This window comes from Macaca thibetana, chromosome 15, assembly GCF_024542745.1.
Source record: "Macaca thibetana thibetana isolate TM-01 chromosome 15, ASM2454274v1, whole genome shotgun sequence".
Lineage (NCBI taxonomy): Eukaryota > Metazoa > Chordata > Mammalia > Primates > Cercopithecidae > Macaca > Macaca thibetana.
Genome location: NC_065592.1, coordinates 29,701,474 through 29,723,134, shown reverse-complemented (window position 1 = coordinate 29,723,134; position 21,661 = coordinate 29,701,474). Strand labels below are relative to the sequence as shown.

The 21,661-nt window shown below is 43.6% G+C and overlaps 1 protein-coding gene across 7 annotated transcripts in view; it reads left to right on the top strand.

Annotated features, from left to right (window-relative positions):
- The window catches only part of PALM2AKAP2 (PALM2 and AKAP2 fusion), a 534,816-nt gene extending 529,336 nt beyond the window's left edge, over positions 1 to 5,480 (top strand). For all 7 annotated transcript variants that reach the window (XM_050761425.1, XM_050761423.1, XM_050761426.1 and 4 more), the window contains one exon: positions 1,370 to 5,480. In XM_050761425.1, coding sequence (XP_050617382.1) covers positions 1,370 to 1,377 — 8 coding nt within the window. In that variant the 3' untranslated portion in view covers positions 1,378 to 5,480. The remainder of the gene's footprint in view (positions 1 to 1,369) is intronic.
- Positions 5,481 to 21,661: the final 16,181 nt, after the last annotated feature.

Here is a 21,661-nt window from a genome sequence, read left to right as displayed (position 1 = left end):
ATGGCAGCAGGCAAGACAGTGTGTGCAGGGGAACTGCCCTTTATAAAACCATCAGGTCTGGTGAGACTTACTCACTATCATGAGAACAGCATGGGAAAACTCACCCCCATATTCAGTTACCTCCCACGAGTCCCTCCTGCTACATGAGAGGATTATGGGAGCTATAATTCAAGATGAGATTTGGGTGGGGACACAGCCAATCCATGTCACCACCATCACTGTCCCTTGCCTAACTGATTATATTTAGAATAAGCAATGCCTTCGTTGCAGTTTGGATAACCAACCAATGTTGGCTCTATTGGACTTTTCTTTAAAATCAGAAACTATACGTCCTAAGCAAATGCCAGAGCAACTGGTAAGAATGCCTGGGCTTGTTTTTGCTGCAGTGTCATGATATAGAACCATTTTTCATATGTTGGCAACCTAAATGCCATTAATCTGGAATCTTTTCTTGATCAAACTGAAACTGGAGCAGATAGGCCGAAGTCTCTTCTCAGGAGTCCATGGACTGCTCTAGTGAATGGAAGGAAGGGAGGCTCTCCCTCAGTGGTAGTGAGCCTACTTGTCCTTAATGTTGTCACCTTTCATTTCATTGATTAGCATATGGGGTCTGAAGTTGCATCAGAATGCTGAGATTGCTTTTATTGATCCAATAACTTTTTTTTTTTTCATGTAATGGCTTTTTTAGTTTAATTTTGCCCAAGTAGGTTTTTGTACTATAAATATCATCATGGCTTATATAGATTTGCAAAGCTTGATGGACTGAATCCACACTGGTCTCATTGTTTGGAATTATTTTCTGGATTGCTTGTTTATGAAGAGACTGAGATCATCTATAGTGTGCTGTCCAATATGGTAATCACTAGTCACATGGAGCTATTCAAATTAAAATTAACTAAAATGAAATAAACGTAAATATTTAGGTTTTCAACCACACTAGCCCTATTTCAAGTGCTCAATAGCCACGTATGGCTAATGGCTACCATATTGGATAGCAGAGATACATTTTCATCATTGCACAAAGGTCAATTGGACAGCACTGATCTGTCGCGTGTAGAGATCTGCTTTATCTGAAAACTTGATGCAGAATCATAGCTAGTTCAAAAACTTGCAGAACATTTCATGAAAATTAAATCTCTCTATAGTGAAAACTAGGAGTCAAGTAGCAGATGAATTGTGGCTGTGAGACGAATGCATGACCAGAGCCACCCATTCCCCTTTTCCAGTGTCTCTCTTGTCTCCCGGCAGTACTTTATCACTTTCTCCTCTCAAGGTGATAAACAGAAAGGAAGAAGGAAACAAAGAAGTTGGTTTGTGTTCATAATTAACATCCATGAACTCTGCATAATTTTTTTCCCTCTCTTTACAGGTCCTTGAGGCCACACGGGTTAATCGAAGAAAGAGCGCACTAGCTTTGCGCTGGGAAGCAGGGATCTATGCCAACCAGGAGGAAGAAGACAATGAATAAACTTCCTTCAACCCAGGAAGCGTCTGTGGTGCTTGGGAGACCAAGAAACCAAGAAATTTAACAACTGAAAGCATTTTAATGGACTATTTATTAAAGTGCAAACAAACTCAGCAATCCTTATGTAGACCAGAAGCTGCAATACACAATGATGAAACAAAAAGGAAGTCCACCCATCAGACTCTGGACACCCAGGAGTCAAAAGAGAAAGGACTTTTTTTGGTGACTCAATCCCCGTGTCTGGTTTTGGGCCAATCCACAATGGATCCAAAAGGACAGACGATGTTACAAGCAAATCAACATAGTTGCTACAGGCAGAACTGAGACCAGCCTCTCCGGGTGATGAAGGACAATGGTGATAGGGCCACTTAGAGAGCAGTAGGGCCCAGGCTGGTGCAGCCTACATGGCACAGGATATTTCCCTGCACCAGTTTCCCACCTGTCGCTCACAGCATCGGAGGGTGTTGCATTAACTCCATTTTCTCCAGCAGCCATAAAATGAATGGCGTTTCTCTCCATATTTGCCCAGAAGAGGCAGTTATGATTCCACTTCTCTTACATTTAATTATTTTTAATTGAGAACAACTCATGATCACAATTCATAAAATCCATATTTTAAGACAATATTTCTTCATGTTGCAAACACAATCTATTCTACGTGAGGAGGCTGAGAAAGGGGAAGAGAAAACCAAACCAAATGGATGATGTTAGCTTTAGGATCGTGTCTGCTTATAATATTCACTGATCTGCAGTTTATGAGAACACATTTTCACAGTTACGTTTCTTCGTAGGAAAACTATATTTAGTGGGCAACAACTATTTTTATGATGGGATGGGTGAATATATACATGTATAGAATCTGTACACATTGAACAACTTGGTTCAAGATGGTGGGGGCATTTTTAGAGTGGCAATAATTGAAAAAAAGGTGAACTCTGCCTTGGAGAGGTAGATGACAAGAAATAAAAAGGTGTTTATAACTATTTTGTTTTATAAAGTGGGCCTTAGAGATAGGAAGAAGAATGATGGATTCTTTTTGGATCAGTCAGAAAGGAAGCAGGAAAGAAAAGTCATGAAGGTAGAGAGAGAAAAAGGGAGGGAGGGAGGAAGAATGGGAACAAAATAGGAGGTAAGAGATACTATTTTTGCTGAGCAACCAGTGTTTTTCAGGATGCTACAAAGAAAAATATAGAATAGAAATTTAAGTACAGGCTTGGAATCAGCTACAGATCCTAAAGATGGGGTGAGTGTGTGTGTGTGTGTGTGTGTGTGTACACCATTGTGTGTTTGTGTAAAATGCGTATGTTCAGGAGTAAGGGTGTATGTGTGTATGTATGTGGATTAAAATTCCAGAGTGACCATGGCACTTGGGTGTACAGGTAATTCCTCCAAAGCTGTTTGCTGGCTTCAGGAGTGGAGTGAGAATTTCTTTTTTATGAAAAGGGATATAAAGGCACTGAGCTGATGGAGTATTTGTAATATTAAATTGACCTAACAAGGTATTTGCATGAGTCACAATTGCAAAGTTTTGAGCAGTTTTGTAATTTGACATTTAGGAAAGTCTCCTATTTATTCTCATGCTTTATATTCATGCTTAGTATACTATAGAGGATGCCAGCTTTAATCTTTCTGTCATTTAAAGCAATATGATAAGGGTATTCAATAATTGGGTGCCCTAAATTTCTGGATGAGAAAATTTTCAGTTCTGGCCTTGAGAAAAAAAAAACAACCAGCCTTCTTTTTTTTTTTTCTTTTTTTCTCCTTTGTTTTAAAACTGTGGTTTTTAAAAAAAGCAATAATTAAGTCAGACCTCACTAAAAATCATTTTTGTTTTTATATTATGTCATAAGCTCTAGTGTGTTATTCTAACAAGTAGCAATTTCACAAAATTTGTATGTAGATGTTAATGCACATTTCCTTCTTTTATTAGACTAGTGTTGACTCTGGGGGGGACATGTATTCACAGATGAGAAGTAGGCACAAAGTAAAAAATGGAACCATCTACTAACAAGGATCCTTTAAAACTGCCAAGGGAACCAGTAACCTGAAGCCACATTCTACAGATGGCAGCCAAAAGAGCACATGGGCAATTGGCACCATCTTTATATGGTTCGTTCTCCTGAATATTTTGAATGAATTCTCAACAAAATGTGCTAGCCGCTGGGGTCACAAAACAAGTAAGATCCCTGTTGCAAGAAATTCATTTTATAGTGAGGGAGGCTGGCATGGAGACTAACATTCTCAGGAAAATGAGATCCGTGTTAGATTAGAAGTCCTGACATGAAATGGGAGGACCCAGGAAGGAGGATCGTCTTTACCTGAGGATTTCCAGCCAGAGGTCCCAGATGCCTGGGCTGAGAACCCAGCAATAGGGGGCATTCCCAAAGCAGGCACAGGGATAAGAACAGAGGAGGCAGTAGCATTGCACAGCCCCAGGCACAGTGGCAGTTAGGATGGCTGGAGAGTAGGATAGTTCTATGGATTGCACAAAAAATGTGATGTGCTTCATGTTTTCTCTGATTCATGGATCTGGTAGAGACCATAGACATGATATAGACTAACTTCCCCGTTTTTCACAAGAGGAAACCATCCTTATGACTTACCTTAAAGTTTTTTGTTCTGTTTTGAAGGAAACCATGTGCTACATGAAACCTACATTTGACAAGAGAATGTACAGCTAAGAGAAAAGCTTAAGAGGCCACACTATTCATGGAATCGCTTTAGAGGCAGATGAAGTGGTCTTTGACCACAGTTGACTGAACCAGAGCACTTATTGCTTAAAGATACAGAGCTGGGGGTTCTTGGGCCATGCTCCGTGTGTGGATAAGGAAAGAAATGCTTTTTCTGGGACTTTCCCACAGTCACAAAGCTGTTTTCACTGTGGCCCCTACAACTCTTAACTTTTGCTGGTACTCCTGTGCTGCCTTCCGGATTACTGCTGTCTATTTTCTTGCTCCACTCACTGAAGATCCTAATATAATCCCATTAAAATGTAAATTACAGTTTACTTGGGAGAGCCAGATTTTCTCTGTGCTCTTGAGTTTTTTATTCGTTCAAGAAACCTTGGGCCACCGCTTTGTACATAGCACCGTGCTAGGCTCTGGGATCCCAACTGGACCCTTTTAACTTTCTGAAGATGGGACCGTCCCCTGGAGGAAAGTCATTCCTGCCTAATCCATCGAGAGAAAGAGGCTTACGAAAAACTTTGCCTCTGATGCTCGGCCCCACCCCCAAATAGCACGCAAGCTTGTTAACCTCACCTCTTACAAAATGTTTAGATTCTGTAGATGTTAAAAGCCTTTCTGGAAGTATTGCATTCTGCCGTGTTTATAGGTGTTCACTTTCCTCCGGAGATGATTAACTACTGACATGCCTTGGCTTTCTCATCCAGAAATTATGGAAACAGGGTCTGTCAGTGGCAGGAGGCCGGGCTGTGTTTTACTTGGATGACACAATGCAATTTACTTGCCTATTCATACCCATGCATGCTGCTCACCCTAGACAATGACATATAAGCCGTATATAGATCAATGTCCACATATATATACACACACACATATATATATAAAGCGTTACAAGGAACACTAAAACAGTGTTGATTCTTGTCTCTGAAGATGAGTAATTAAACCTTTTTTTTTTCCCAACTAAAGAATGGATTTAATTAAACTAGGTATTGAAAAAAAAGTAGCCTAAGTGTTAGAGATGGTGAATATATTCCATTTTAGTTTAAAGAACCAATTTCCTGAATTTTAAGCATTCAGTAAGCTGCCAATTTTGATTTTGTGTTGCTCTTTACCCAAATTATGTTTTCTTTGTTTTTCTTTTTTGGGGGGAGGAGGGGGAAAAAAGCAGCAATACTGTGTTTGGAAATTATACTCTGTATCTGGCTTTCCTGTGTATGTTAACCACTTAAATGTTATTATCCTGCTTTGGTTTTATAGTGATTGTGAGGCATTCAATGCAAGTATACAGTTATTTTCTCATTAAAATCCAATGTGTGTTGAGTTTTTATAAATAATGGCTGCTTGTTTGACCGTGAGGGAGGGTGGAAGACTGGGCCAAACAGTGGCACGCCAGCGTCCTTGGCCGCTACTGTGTGACAGCTTCTGCTTCCTCATGTTTGGAACAAAGGAACCAATCCGAGCTGAGGGGACACTGCTGCACCAGGCTGTTCCCACAGTCCCCTTTTCAATGCTGTCCCCAGCCACCCTGGCTAGATGCCAGAAGCTGCAGGTGCCTCTTGAGGACATAGACTCGAAGTCACAGCAAGAGCTGGACAAACAGCAGGATGAACTGTAAATTCCAGCCTTGCCTGTAGCTTTGGGCTCTAACCTTTAGAATACATTCTGAGCACCTGTATTTGGCTCTCCTCTGCAAGGAATAGCTGATGGCTACATGTTGACATGAAGGACTCCTTTTGTTGTATTCAACATAAAGCCCCTTTCCCCAAACTCTTACTCTGGTTTCTTTATTTTCCTACTCTTCTACCCCCAACTCTTTTTCTTTTCTTTCTTTTTCTTTTTCTTTTTTTTCTAGAGCTTTATTATGGTATAATTAACAAAATTTACTCATTTCAAGAGCATGCGAAGACCACAGGTTTATCAGGAAGCATCCTCGCCACATTTCCGCCTGTCCTCCCTTCTACTTCCTCCCTCCCGCTTCAGTCTCTAGCTCCTCCATCCCATCACTCAGCCCTGGGCCCCTGGCCCCTGACCATCAGTTTCCTGGTCTTTCCCTCGGCCCCTCCTCTTCCTGGTACTTCCTTTCCAGCTGCCTTTTTCTCTCTCTCCCCATTTGTAACTCTTCCAGCCTTTTTCTCCCCAGGATTTCCAACCATATATTCCTGTTCTGAGCATCTGGGGGTGTTCTGTGGCACCTGTCGGGGCTGACATCTTTCGACCTCTAAGTGGTAAGAGTTCTGAATTTGGAAGTGGGGACACCCCTTTAAAAATGTGATCAAAGTCTAGAAACAGTGGATAACACTTGTGAATGTCACTGAGAATGTGACAGGCACTCCAGGCTCTCCATGACTGTGATATATTTATATTGATTTCCATTTTACACAGTAGGAAACTGCAGCCCCAGGAGGTTAGTTTTTCAATGCATGGCTTGTAAATGGTAGTGCTTGCATTTGAACCCGGGCTCTTAACCGCTCTTCCCACAGAAGCACACATTGACAACTTCACATACGAGGTTGAATAAGCCTGTTGATATGTGTGAAGTCGAAATGGGCTTGTACCATCTCCCCGCACTGTACTGTACAGGAAAGGGGCTCTCAGGGATCAAAGCCAAGGCTGTGATAGGAGCCCAAGTCTAGGGGAAGAGTGGGGTTTTGGTGAGAGCAGCAAAGAACTTTCTTCCTTTGGATGAACTTTCTCTGGGTTCTTCTCTTTGAGATCATCTCTCCCAGGGGATGGTGACAGCAGACGGCCCAGGCATCCCAGTTGCCAAAAAAAGGACCCAAAATTGACTGCAAATAGGGTGATAAAAATGTGATAAAATTAAATTGTGGTGATGGTTGCACAATTTTCAATGTACTGAGAATCATACACTTGAGTAAATTTTGTCAAGTAAATTATACCACAATAAAGCTGTAGCAAAAAAGAAAAAAGAAAGAAAGAAAGAAAGAAAGAAAGAAAGAAAGAAAGAAAGAAAGAAAGAAAGAAAGAAAGAAAGAAAGAAAGAGAAAGAAAGAAAAAGAGTTAGGGGTAGTAGAGGGAGCAGAAAAATAAAGAAACCAGAGTAAGAGTTTGGGGAAAGGGGCTTTATGTTAAACACAACAAAAGGAGTCCTTCATGGCAACATGTGGACATCAGCTCACTTGCTGATGAAGAAGAAAACTTGCTCTCCAGGCTGCCTCCAAGAACCAGGGGCAGTGGTGCTGTGACCACCTATGGATTCAGTCCTGGTCCTGTTTCCATCCATCACTACTAACATCTGGAGGCTTCAGGCAGAGGTAGGGATGAGATTTGGCAGGCAGGCGTGCTGGGAAGGAAGGAACTCAGGCCATGTGTGAAGAAGCAAGTCTGCTGCAATGGTAGAGGAAGGTGCAACACTCACAATAGAAGTTATTTTTGGGGAGGCTCCAACCACAAAACTACCAATGTTAAAAGGCATTGGCCAGGCGCGGTGTCTCATGCCTGTAATCCCAGCACTTTGAGAAGCTGAGGCAGGCGGATCACCTGAGGTCGGTGTTCAAGTCTAGCCTGACCAACATGGAAAAACCCTGTCTCTACTAAAAATACAAAATTAGCCGGGCATGCTGTTGCATGCCTGTAATCCCAGCTACTCGGGAGACTGAGGCAGGAGAATTGCTTGAACCCGGGAGGCAGAGGTTTCCGTGAACCCAGATTGTGCCATTGCACTCCCACCCGGGTAAGAAGAGTGAAACTCCGTCTCAAAAAAAAAAAAAGACATTAACCCTCTACCCAGTGAAGGGCAGTTATGCAGGCTCTTTGCTCTGTGATGTGTATCTGTGGGAAGGGATGGGGGCCTGTGTCCATTATCTAGGCTCATCTCCCCTGTTCTGTATTTGTGGCAGAGACTGTAATTGTGAGACTACACAAGGCCATGAGGTTACTTTGGAGCACACTCATTTTAATTATGGGGTTCCTGGGTCATGAGAGGGTGGTGACTATATTCCTCTCTACACAGAACCCGCATCAAATTCAGAATTGAGCTGCTAGGGACATAGAGAACAAATGGGAAATTAAAAAGGAGAATGCAAAAGGTTTTAAATGTACAAGATGACACCAGATGAAAAAATGGGGACTCAGGAAATAACTGGAGATGCCACACCAGTAATTTCTAAGTGTCGCCCAAGCATTCACATGCTTTCTGCAGGAGAAAGAAGAGTATTTGCGTGGTGCACATTGTTTCATGTTGCGAAGACATGGTGATCTCAATGTCAGTTAACCTTGATGGGAGAGTTATCCAAACTCTGAATGGAGAGTTATCTTTGTTCTAAATTCAAAGTGGGTGGACTCTGAACAACTGGAATGAGACTACTGCTACCCGAGATAAGTAAAATCACAAATCAGTTTGGTTTTTCTCTGCCTGCTCATGTATGGAACATTCAGTGATCCACCTGCCTTGGTCTCCCATGCCACTGCACTCTAGCCTGGGTGAGAGAGTGAGACTCCCGTCTCAAAAAAAAAAAAAAAAATATATATATATATATATACACACACACACACACACACACACAGAGTGAAATAATTGATCAGCACATATCAAATACATATAAAATACATTAAATGAATGTTAATAGGTGGTGCCATAAAACAAAATATTTACAGAGATAATAATACAACCAAACAAATGTATGGTGGGTGGGTTGTTTGAGACAGAGTCTTCCTCTGTCGCCAGGCTGGAGTGCAATGGCACGGTCTCGGCTCACTGCAATCTCTGCCTCCCATGTTCAAGTGATTCTCCTGCCCCAGCCTCCCAAGTAGCTGGGACTACAGGCGTGTGCCACCACACCCAGCTAATTTTTTAATATTTTTAGTAGAGATGGGGTTTCACCATGTTGGCCAGGCTGGTCTTGAACTCCTGACCTCGTGATCCACCCACCTCATCCTCCTAAAGTGCTGGGATTACAGGCATGAGCTACCGCACCTGGCCATTTCTGTCTTTCTGTCTTTTATTTTATTTTCTTTCTTTCTTCTTCTTCTTTCTTCTCTCTCTCTCTTTCTTTCCATCTTCCTTTCCTTCTTCCTTTCTTTTCCTTTCCTTTCCTTCCTTCCTTTCTCTCTCTCTCTTTCCTTCCTTCCTTCCTTTCTCTCTTTCTCTCTTTCTTTCCTTCCTTCCTTCCTTCCTTCCTTCCTTCCTTCCTTCCTTCCTTCCTTCCCTCCCTCCCTCCCTCCCTCCCTCCCTCCCTCCCTCCCTCCCTCCCCCTTTCCTTTCTTTCTTTTCTTTTTCTTTTCTTTCTTTTCTTTCTTTCTTTCTTTCTTTCTTTCTTTCTTTCTTTCTTTCTTTCTTTCTCTCATCTTTTTCTTTCTGTCTCACCTGGAAGCAGACAACTAGTTCCTGCACAAAGGTCTTTGGACAGGACCCTCAAATAGACTTTACTTTTGCAAATGTCTGCCCATCCTCACCCAACCCTCCAAATTCAGAGGAAGGATATTAGCTTTCCCTGAGGTTCCACAGGCCCAGGATGCATCCTTTGTTGCCCTATGATTGTTTGACTCATCTGTCACCTCCACACCTAAGAATGCTGGGCATTGGGAGGATGTGTACAGCCAAGGTTGGGTTTTTTCTGTGCCCGGCAGCCTCTGGTGTTTGCCAGTGGCCGACACACCACAGGTGGACCCAGCTTATTCAGAGGCAACTCTTGGGATGGATGCTGGTTGTCATGGAAACACTGAAGATTTCTTTTTGGAATCCTGGGCACCACAGTCATATTGCTCGTTGCTACACCCTTTCTGACAGTTTGAGTTAAAGTAGAATCATAAAAGGGACAATGCTAGGAGAAGCAATAAAAGAAGAGCATCACATGCCACCGTTTCTAAGGGTCTCACTTCTGAACATTTTATTATCTCTGCAATCAGAATGTGTCTTACAATCCCTGCTGCATGGGCACAGATGTGATGTACCTGGCCTGGCCTAAGCAAGGGGAAACTTGGCTGTAGCTGTTGCTATTGGGGTCACCATAATTGAGTTTTCAGCCTTGCTGGCCATGCATGTGTTGTTTATGTACTGACCCATGCAATGGAAGGCAAGAGGAATGGACAAGCCTTAGAATAGATTTTAAACATTTCAAAGAAATAGAAGCTATTGTAAATAATTTGTTCATCATTTGGATCATTTTTAGGATGGCAAGCATGAGTTTGATGGAAGCTGCCTGCTTATTTAACTATGAGCTTAGTCCAATAGGAAAGTGCCAGTCACCAAATTTACAGAATGGGTATGGCTGACTTGGAAGGAAATTCCAGATTCAATAGTGGAGTACCCCCTTAAGAAATACTGTGCCGGCAAAGCACAGTGGCTCATGCCTGTAATCCTAACAACTTTGGCAAGCTGAGGCGGAAGGATTGCTTGGGGCTAGGAGTTTGAAACTAGCCTGGGCAATAGAGTGAGACCCCATCTCTACAAAAGCAAAAAATTAGCCAGGCATGGTGGCACATACCTGTAGTCCCACTTGAAGGCTGAGGCAGGAGGATCACTTGAACCCAGGAGGTTAAGGGTACAGTGAGCTATGATCATGCCACCGCACTCCACCCCGGACAACAGAGCAAGATCCTGTCTCAAAGAAAAGAAATACTGCGCCAACACACATGGCCACAGGGGATGATCATGTGTATAAAAGTGTGGAAAAAGAACTCAGGAGAGCTAGACTTTAAACATAAAGATGTCTTAGGAATACCTTAGCCAATTTATTTTGTTTGTACTTTCCTTTTTTATGCATGCACAGAGTGATGTAACATAAAAATCTATATTTAATAAGCCCAAAGGAGCTATTCAATGGGTACAAAATAAACATTCTCAGTGATTAGAGGGTATTGGGTTGTCGTCTAAATGGCAGTACTTTTTCTTAATGGTTACATTTAGAAATTCAAATTCCAATTGATGGCGTCTGAGATGTGATGAAATGTGGTAATAAGGCAGCTACAATTCATTACAACTATATGCTAAGTCGTGTTATTCCTCCTTTTTCACTGTTGAGAAACTGAAGCACAAATAGTTGAAGTGATGACTCATGTAAAGTCATCCCTATCTAGGCAGTCTTACCAAAGTCAGAGTTCTTAACCACAGAACTAAAGAGAATTATCAGTGAGGTAAAGACATTTTAACTTTGTGATAAAGCTATAAATTCGAACAAGAGACTATATTCACCTCTCTTCTGTATTGTGTTGAGAACAACACAATTTCTCTTTATACTGAGAATGTGGTTTGGGGAAGAGCTTGAGCTTATTGCACCTGGAGCCTATTATCTCTCCAAAGGTAGTAAGGGGCCAGGTGCCATGGGTCATACCTGTAATCCAAACACTTTGGGAGAACGAGGTGGGTGGATAACTTGAGGTCACGAGTTTAAGATCAGCCTAGCTGGGTGTGGTGGTGGAGGCCTGTAATCCCAGCTACTCAGGAGGCTGAGGCAGGAGAATCACTTGAACCCAGGAGGTGGAGGTTGCAGTGAGCTGAGATCATGCCATTGCACTCCAGCCTGGGTGACAGAATGAGACTGTCTCAAAAAAAAAAAAAAAAAAAAAAAAAGGGTAGTAAGGGAGCTAGGATGCATAGGAAAACCCCTATGTCTTTGTAGAATCTGTAATTGCCTAACACATTCTTCCTGCCCAACGCAGAGAAAAAAATATTTCGCTGAGACCATGGTATTGCAGTAAAGAAAGAGTTTAATTAATGCAAGGCTGGCCATGCAGCAGACAGAGTTATTACTCAAATCAGTCTCCCCAAAGGCTTGGGTTTTTCAAGGATAGTTCGGTGGACAGGGGGCTAGGAAATGGGGAATGTTGATTGGTTGAGGATGAAATCATAGGGATGTGGAAAATGGTCCTTGTGCACTGAGTTCACCTCTGGGTGGGGGCCACAGGACCTATTGAGTTACAAGACACATGGATCCGGGTAGAGTTAGTCGGTTGCCAGAAATGCAAAAGTCTGAAAAACATCTCAAAGGCCAATCTTAGGTTCCACAAAAGTGATGTTACTTATGGGAGTGATTGGAGAAGTTACAGATCTTGTGGCTTCCAGAACAATGGCTGGTATAAGTTAATGGATGTGTTTTGGTCAAGGATAGGCCAAGGTAGGATGTTTACATTCTGCGTGACTCAGCGAGTTTGTAGTGCAGGTGCATAACTCCACTTGTTATAATGTAAATACAGCTATGTAGCCATAATATGGGAAGGCCATCACTTGGCTCTATGCCACTATTGACTGTAAAAAGTATAACTGCCCTGCTGACACTGTGCAGATGCTCTCACCCCAAGAAAGAGAGAGAGTCAAAGTTGTCTTTGCAGATGGACAGAGGAGAGCCAGGACACCGCTCAACTTGCTTGTTCCCAGAGAGAGAAAGAGTTAAGCTGCTGACCCTGAAGGGAGAGCTGGCCATGCAGCTGTGCATGGGACCTGCCAGAGCAAGCAGCCAAGACAGAGCAGACATTGTAAGAGAGCTGCTGATGAGAGAGATGCTGAATAAAGCTGTATTTCACCTACCTACGGCCCCCCAAATATTCTTTCAGCTATCTGCCATTGATCCATGAACTCCCTTCGGACCTCAGCATGGGCTGGAAACTGACCCTGGACCTAACAGCTGGTTATCATTTAACCACACCTTTATCGTAGCAGAATTCAGGCCCCTCTCATAATCCTAATCTTGTGGACTTTCATTAGTTTTACAAAGATGGCTTAGTTTAGGGAAGGGCTATTATCATCCTTGCTTTAAACTATAAACTAAATTCTTCCCGTGGTTAGGTTGGCCTACACCCAGGAATGAGTGATGACAGCTAGCCTGTGAGGCTAGAGGCAAGCTGGAGCCAGCCATGCTAGATTTCTCTCACTGTCATAATCTTTGCGAAAGTGTTTTCAAATCTCTATATCTTTTGACCCAAAACTGGTTAGGAACAACACAGAGCAAGTGTTTATGTGATCAGCTAGGTTCATTCTATTTTTTTTTTTTTTGTAAAGCTTTTTAGTAAAGGGTCAGATAGTGAATATTTTAGCCTTTGTGGGTCATACAGCCACCCAATTCTGCCACTGTCACCTGAAAGTGGCCACAGACAATATAGAAATGAACTAGTGTGGATGCGTTCCAGTAAAACTGTATTTATGAACATTAAAATTTTTATTTTATAGGCCGGGCGCGGTGGCTCAAGCCTGTAATCCCAGCACTTTGGGAGGCCAAGACAGGAGGATCACGAGGTCAGGAGATCGAGACCATCCTGGCTAACACGGTGAAACCCCGTCTCTACTAAAAAATACAAAAAAGTAGCCAGGTGAGGTGGCGGGCGCCTGTAGTCCCAGCTACTCGGGAGGCTGAGGCAGGAGAATGGCGTGAACCCGGGAGGCGGAGCTTGCAGTGAGCTGAGATCCGGCCACTGCACTCCAGCCTGGGCGGCAGAGCGAGACTCCGTCTCAAAAAAAAAAAAAAAAAATAAATAAATAAAATAAAATAAAAAATAAAATTTTTATTTTATATAATTTTCACAAGTCACAAAATTTATTTCTTTGATCTCTGTCAAACATTAAAAAATGTAAAATCGGACTGGGTACAGCACTTTGGGAGGCTGAGGCACCGGATCACCTGAGGTCAGGAGTTCGAGACCAGCCTGACCACAGGTGAAACCCCACTTCTACTGAAAATAGCCAGGCGTGTTGGAGGGCACCTGTAGTAGTAGTCCCAGCTACTCGGGAGGCTGAGGCAGGAGAATTGCTTGAACCTGGGAGGCAGAGATTGCAGTGAGCCAAGATCACACCACTGCACTCCAGCCTGGGTGACAGAATGAGACTCTGTCTCAAAAAAAAAAAAAACCCAAAACAACAACAGCAACAAAAAGTAAAATCCCTTCAGGATGTACAAAAGCAAGTGGCAGGCCAGATTTGGATCCCAACTTTAATTTTTCTGCCCCTGCTAGAGGGTCGATATCTTTTCTTACAAGGGTTCAACATTTGTGATCAGGCAAGGAACTCAAATTAGGGCCCTGACACGTTTTCCGTGGAATTGTTGACAGTTTGCTTATTTTAGATCAGATTTCTGACTTACAAAGTTGCCATGAGAATTGAACCATATGTCATATGCAAAGTGTTTGGTGAGAGGTTGATACAGATGTACTTAGAGTTCATTCTTTCTAAATTCCTACATTTAGGGATACTTATTTGAGTGCCTACTATGTGTCATGTTCTATGAATATAAAGAACAAATTTAAAAGGGGGATTCTTAGGATGGTTTCAACTGGAATTAGGGAAGTATGTTAAGTTCTCTCTTAGCACTGGGAATTTGGGAACATAGCAGGTGTGAGGTCAGGCAATGTTTTCACACCTGCATTTCCTTAACTATTAAATAGGCCATCCAGTGAGAACCTGCACTGTCTTAGCATACTTTTAATTTTTCCACTCACTATGGGATTCATATAATTATGTATTCTTCCGGACATGAGAGAGACTGCTAGGTGATAAGATGTTTAGTAAAAACGAGAAGGGTTTCAGAACTCATTAGTAGAGGATCACAAGGTTCCAGGAGCTCTAAAGGAGAAATTTAGGCACTTCCCAAGATAAGCATGAAGGTGGCAGAAGCTCCTTCATTGATCATGGAAAGGGTTAAAGATCAAATCAAAATTATTGAAAGTCTCAGGGAAAATGCTGGCTTCAAACCCAGGTGGCTACAATCCCTCTTTAATGAATTAAAATCTACAGGTACTTAAAGATAATGGAAAGGGTTCCTCACACTACTTTCAATGTTTTCAATTGACTCAAGATGCTCACCTTTACCTGCAAGTATAGAATGTGACCAGGAGGTGGCAGTGGTCCCTAAAGTAAAAGCAGCTTCTATAGCAGGAACTTGCCTAGGAGGCCAGGAGGACTTTTCTTACCCTTCACACTAACCAGGAATCCATGAGATGTACGTATAGGCATTCCCAAAACACTGCAATGAACACCCCAGTGTGTGCAGTCCCATCTGTAGATCAAATGTGGCACTTACACACATTTAAATAGAAAACTGACCTTGTCGCCAGATGGCAGAGGATACCTGCATGCTTCCATCAATCATGGCTCATCTTTCTTAAGGGCTAGCTCTGAACTAGGCACTGTGCTGTGCATCTGCTATGGATTATCCCATTAAATTCTTACAACACTCCTTTGAGATACATAAAACTAGTTTCACCTCCATTTTACAAAGGAAGAAACTCACTCAGAGAGTTTGATTAACTTGCATGAAAGGAGAGATCCAAACCTGGGCAGTCAGAGCCAAAGCCTGTGCTCTTAAACTTTCCTTCTCATCAACTTCATTCAATAGCAAACAAACTCCTATTCTTGGTCCTGGGCCAGGTCTGCTTTGTCTCAGACCAGTGGCGCCTACCTTCAGCACAGACCAGCGTCAAGAAGGGAGATGGTACAACTGAGTTGGAAATTAGGCTGTGTACAATGAAGTGGCTCAGGCATGGGGATAAGGGTGGGGTGCTGACAGTGTCTGATAAAAGCACCCACTGGGCCGGGGGCGGTGGCTCATGCCTGTAATCCTAGCACTTTGGGAGGCTGAGGCAGGCGGATTGCCTGAGCTCAGGAGTTTGAGACCAGCCTGGGCAACACAGTGATACCCCCTCTCTACTAAATTACAACAAACAAACAAACAAACAAAAAAACAAATAGCTGGGCATGGCTGTGGGCGCCTGTAGTCCCAGCTACTTGGGAGGCTAAGGCAGGAGAATGGCGTGAACCTAGGAGGCAGAGCTTGCAGCGAGCCGAGATCACACCACTGCACTCCAACCTGGACGACAGAGCAAGACTCCATCTCCAAAAAAAAAAAAAAAAAAAGGCACCCACTGTCCCTAAGAGAGAACACATGCTAAAATTCTGGCTCTTCCCAGCTGCTGCCTGGAGAGCACATAGGCATGTGGCCTGCCTTCTAAGTTATCACAAATGTCTACTGAGTTTTGCAAATATTCTGGCCTGTCATGAGAACAATCTCCAGCTCCCCGCCTTGCAGTTGCAGTGTCTGTTTGCTGACCTCCTGCTGTTCACAAGTACACACACACAAACACACACACACACATTTTACGGAATCACCCCAGTACTGAGGTGCCCATTTCTATATTGGGTAGGGTAAAGCTAAACAGCCAACAAAGAGACCCAGTAAATAATTCAGTGGCTGAAAGAAGATAGAAGTCTCTCTCTCACATTATAGCCCAAGAGGAGCATTTGAGGTCTGAAGGCGGATTTGTTCTAAGCAGTCATTTAGAGGCTCAAGTTCTTTCCACCCTGTTGCTCTGTTACCCCCAGGACCTTGTTGTCATGGGCATGGTCCAGCCTTACAAAAACTGTAAGGTACAGTAAAGCATTTACTGAAAATACAGGTGGTTCCATTCCCTGAATCCCCAGTAGCTCTAACTTCCTTGCCTTGATTGAGACAGACAGCTGACCAACTTCTGAAGATTAGGGAACAGCCATGCCAGGGTTCCTGCTGCTACCATAGATGCTGGCAAAAGAACGACTCAAACTAAGTGCAAGGTATAAGCTGTTAGAAGTTGATTAAGGGGCCAGGCGCGGTGGCTCAAGCCTGTAATCCCAGCACTTTGGGAGGCCGAGACGGGCGGATCACGAGGTCAGAAGATCGAGACCATCCTGGCTAATACGGTGAAACCCCGTCTCTACTAAAAAATGCAAAAAACTAGCCAGGTGAGGTGGCGGGCGCCTGTAGTCCCAGCTACTCGGGAGGCTGAGGCAGGAGAATGGCGTAAGCCCGGGAGGAGGAGCTTGCAGTGAGCTGAGATCTGGCCACTGTACTCCAGCCTGGGTGACAGAGCGAGACTCCGTCTCAAAAAAAAAAAAAAAAAAAAAAAAAAAAAAAAGGCCGGGCGCGGTGGCTCAAGCCTGTAATCCCAGCACTTTGGGAGGCCGAGACGGGCGGATCACGAGGTCAGGAGTTCGAGACCATCCTGGCTAACACGGTGAAACCCCGTCTCTACTAAAAAATACAAAAAAAAAAAAACTAGCCGGGCGAGGTGGCGGGCGCCTGTAGTCCCGGCTACTCGGGAGGCTGAGGCAGGAGAATGGCGTGAACCCGGGAGGCAGAGCTTGCAGTGAGCTGAGATCCGGCCACGGCACTCCAGACTGGGCAACACAGCGAGACTCCGTCTCAAAAAAAAAAAAAAAAAAAAGTTGATTAAGGGTGCACATCTTCCCTCATTATTCAGTCCGCACCTAGTTTATTCCTTCCCATAGTTATAACAGCAAAAGCTATGAGGAGAATAGCTCCAAGGACAGATGGGAGAAACACAGATGAACTGCCCATTAATCCTGGAAAGGCCTCTGGGTTGATCAGGAGATCCTCTGTATGGTAACACAAAGGGTAATGCACACCAGACACCATTATCATCTGAATGCTCACAACCCACAAATCCTGCATCTCATGGGAGCAGTGTTCTTGTGCTTAAGAAGGCTCCATCACAGACACATAAAAATACATGTAAAAATAAAGTGACTATGTTCAGATGTCCCTTGGCCACATTACCTATGTCTCACTCCAGGGCAGATAAGGAGGGCTTTTCAGAGCCTCTCAGGGTCATGCGGGTATATGTACTTGTAGCAGTTTCTCTAATTCTGAGTTTGCAAGCCTTGCAGACTGACCTGAAGAAAATGGCTGTGACTGTCGAACACGTTTGCCATGTGGTTTAGTCTGGGTTCATTTCAGCTGGTCTGGATTGACTGCGTGCTTATCTCCAGAGCTGTCTAGTGCATGATAGTGACCTTAGCTAAAACTATGAAATGCATTCACTAAAGATAAACAACGTGTTTTAACCATGGGTTCATGAGTAGTTTCCCGAAAGGATGTACCAGTCTACCTGCAATGTTTAGTAATCATAATAATTATTATATGTATCTGATGTTGGTGAAGCCTGGGGGGTTTTGACCTTTAAGGCTGGCCATGTAGCTGAAATGGGCTAGAGGACCAGCTCACTAGAAGAGACCCTCACTACAAGTAGACCTGGGTTTCCAGTTCTCGGATTCTTTGTGTGAACACTGATGGTGTCTGAGACCTATAAACCAAGCATGTTGTGTGTGACTCACAATGGGAAGACAAAGAAGCTGTGCCTGAGATCTCCAGATCCCTTTTGATACTCTTCTCTCTCTTGCAGTTGCAGTATTGTACCCTTTACCTGTAATAAAGCTGTCTGAGTATAAACCCAGCACCTTAAGTATAACACTTAAGGTAATTAATGTGTAATTAATGCACATATTCTTCTTGATACACCTGAATACTCATATGTCACCCAGACCACTAAGTGTATACTTGGTCCTTGGCCATCAGTCTGGTACACTGGAAAGGTACAGGCTCATTATAAGGGTATGATGAGGGTTTTCTACTATAACTCTCTGGACTCCATAAACGTCACCAAATATAATTCAGGTTATCTTTTCTACCTGTGTGTGAGGTGTCACAGCACAAAGCTCACTCCAGGCAGCCAGAGGAAAGTGAGTGCTGGGCAGGTTGAGGCAAGTATGAATAATCTTCTGACATCAGACCCTTTCTTGGAAGCTTTATTATTGGTAGGCTTAATCCAGTTCCATCTGAGCCTACATCAAAAGTGGAGAAGAATCAGTTTGGGGAGCAAAAAAGTAGGAGTGAATTTGGTGCAAGGGGTGCACGTTAAAGCATAGCATTCCAGGAACCCATTTAAAATGGGTCCTGGGCTTCAAGAGAGTGAGCAGGGTAGGATATTCCCCAGGGAATCACCTGCGTAGGCGTGAGAGGTAGCACCATGGACCACCTCTCCAAGGAGGAATGCAGATGAAAAATGGGATGAGCACCTGGGACAGAGCCATGTGGATGGGACAGAAAGATTCAGGAGGAGAGGTCAGAGGGGCCAGAGGGCTTGCTGGGCAAGCATACATAACTTTAAAAAAAGTAATAACTTGGGCAGGGGAGGTGGCTCACGCCTGTAATCCCAGCACTTTGGGAGGCCGAGGTAGGTGGATCACCCGAGGTCAGGAGATCGAGACCAGCCTGCCCAACGTGGTGATACCCATCTCTGTATTTCTGTAAAAATACAAAAATTAGCTGGGTGCGTTGGCGGGCACCTGTAATCCCAGCTACTCGGGAGGCTGAGGCAGGAGAATTGCTTGAACTGAGGAGGTGGAGGTTGCAGTCCGCGGAGATCACGCCATTGCACTCTAGCCTGGGCAACAGAGCAAGACTGTCTCAAAAAACAGACAAACAAAAAAAAAGTAATAAATTATTAAGAGGAAATTCACATAACATTGACCATTGTAAAGCAGGCAATTCAGTACATTCACAATGTTATACAACCACCAGCTCTAGTTCCAAAACCTTCCCATTACCCCAGACAGAAATCCTGTGTCCTTTAAATGATCACTCTACATTCCCCTCATTTCCAGCTTCTGGCAACCCCTAAGCTGCTTTCTGTCTATGAATTTGCCTATTGTGGACATTGCATATAAATAGAATCCTACAATATGTGCCCTTTTGTGAATGAGCTTCTTTCTCCTAGCATAATGCTTTCAAGGTTCATCCATGTTGTAACATGAATCAGTCCTTCATTCCTGTTGATGGCTGAATCATATTCTATCAGACTGATAGACCACATTTTGTTTCTCTGTGCATCTGTTGGTGGGCACTTGGGTTGTTTCCACCGTTTGGCTATCGTGAACAGTGCTGAAAACATGGGTCTACATGTGCTTGTTTGAGTTCCTTTTTTCCATTCTTTTGGGTGTATACCTAGGAATGGAATTGTGAGGTCATACGGTAATTTTCTGTTTAACTTCATACATAATTTTCAAGCTCACCCGCATCAGCGGTTGGCAATTAGAAGGTTGTTGGCGAGAACTGTCAGTCAGCTGAGAGTCCTATACCCATAAAGAGGGAGTAGTAGGGGATGCCTGCCTCATTTCAAGCTGTGGGAAAGCAGCTTCAAAGCGGCCCCTCAAGCGGCTTTTATTTGTTCCTTGTAAATTGGAGAACATGATACACCTGAGAGCTCCAAAGGGCTCCAGGTCGTAGCGGATGGTGTCCCTAATGGCTGCTCGAGGTTGGCCTCCTCTCCTGAGATTGTGAGCACAAAGCATGCGTGGGACCCATGGAGCAGAGAGGGACTTCACATTTAAGAGGGATGGTGTAAGGTTTTATTAATCCTGGTTACAACCACTGCCTTGGAGAGGTGAGGTACGGAACAAGAGCACAACCAAGCTGGAGGTTGGCTCCTGCATGCAGAGGAGTTGCAGATGGATTCTAAGCAACCAGGAAAAGCAGAAGTGCCTCCTCCCATGCCCGGGGAGGATCCCATCCGCCAGAGGGTGAATTTCCAAAACCATGTATCTCATGACAGTATTACTCAGGTAAGGTCCTACCCCACCTCCCTCCCAGTTATTGTACACTCCCAACCCTGGAGAGGACAGAAACTTCTCTAAGTAACTTGGAATGAGAGCTAGAAGCTCAAGTTGGGAGAGCAGTTACCCAAGCTTCCCATTCTTCCTCACTGCAGACGTGCAGCCCAGAGCTCCTCAGAAAGACGCTGGAAGGCTTTTTTGTTTTTAAACTTGTGCTGGACAGGACTTATTAAGTTCTGAACTGGAACGAGTTGTTTTCATTTCTGTGAGTGACACACCCAGCCTTGAATTTCATCCAAGGCCTTGGAAGGTAAAAATGAAGTTGTTGATAATTAATTATCTCCTGTTATGGAGTAAATGTTTGCATACCCCAAAATTCATATGTTGAAATCCTGAACCCCAATCTGGTGATATTAGGAGATGGGGTATTTGGGAGGTGACTGGGTCACAAGGATGGAGCCCTCATGAATGGCATTAGTGTTCTTATAGAAGAGACCTCAGAAAATAATAAATAAAATTAAAAAGGGACCGCAGAGAGATCTCTTCCTCCTTCCATCATATGAGGACACAGCCAGAAGATGGCCGTCTATGAACAGGAAGCAGGCCCCCATTAGACACCGAATTTACCAGTGCATTGATCTTAACACTCCCCAGCCTCTAGAACTTTCAGAAACATTTATTCTGTTTATAAGCTTCCCAGTCTATGGTATTCAATTATGGCAGCCTGAACTGACTCAGACGTATCCCAGAAGTTGTACCTATTCCAAGTGGTTAAACTTTTGTTACTTACCCTCCTTAAGAACAAAGCTCGTGACTTTCTCCATATCTGTTGCTTTTGTACCAGAGTCTGGCATGCAGAGACACTGAGTACATGTTCTCTCTTTGTGTGTAAACTCTGTTTACTTCCGCATCATGCACTCCAGCCGGAACTCAGCAAGCAAACACAAGGTTGCTTCACAGCCCTAGGCCTGGAGGCTACTGCAGCAAAGGGTGAGACATTCTATGCCCTTCCTATGGGGACAGGTAGGGAGTGAATCTTTTACTCTGCCACCTCCTTTCCCCTGTCAGCAGAGACTAACAGAATGGACATTCTGTAGACTGGATAGGAAAATGGAGCTGAAAGTTACTTATCTTGCAAAAATGTCCTAATCTCCCCGAAACTAGTAAGCAATTCTCTGTGTCTCT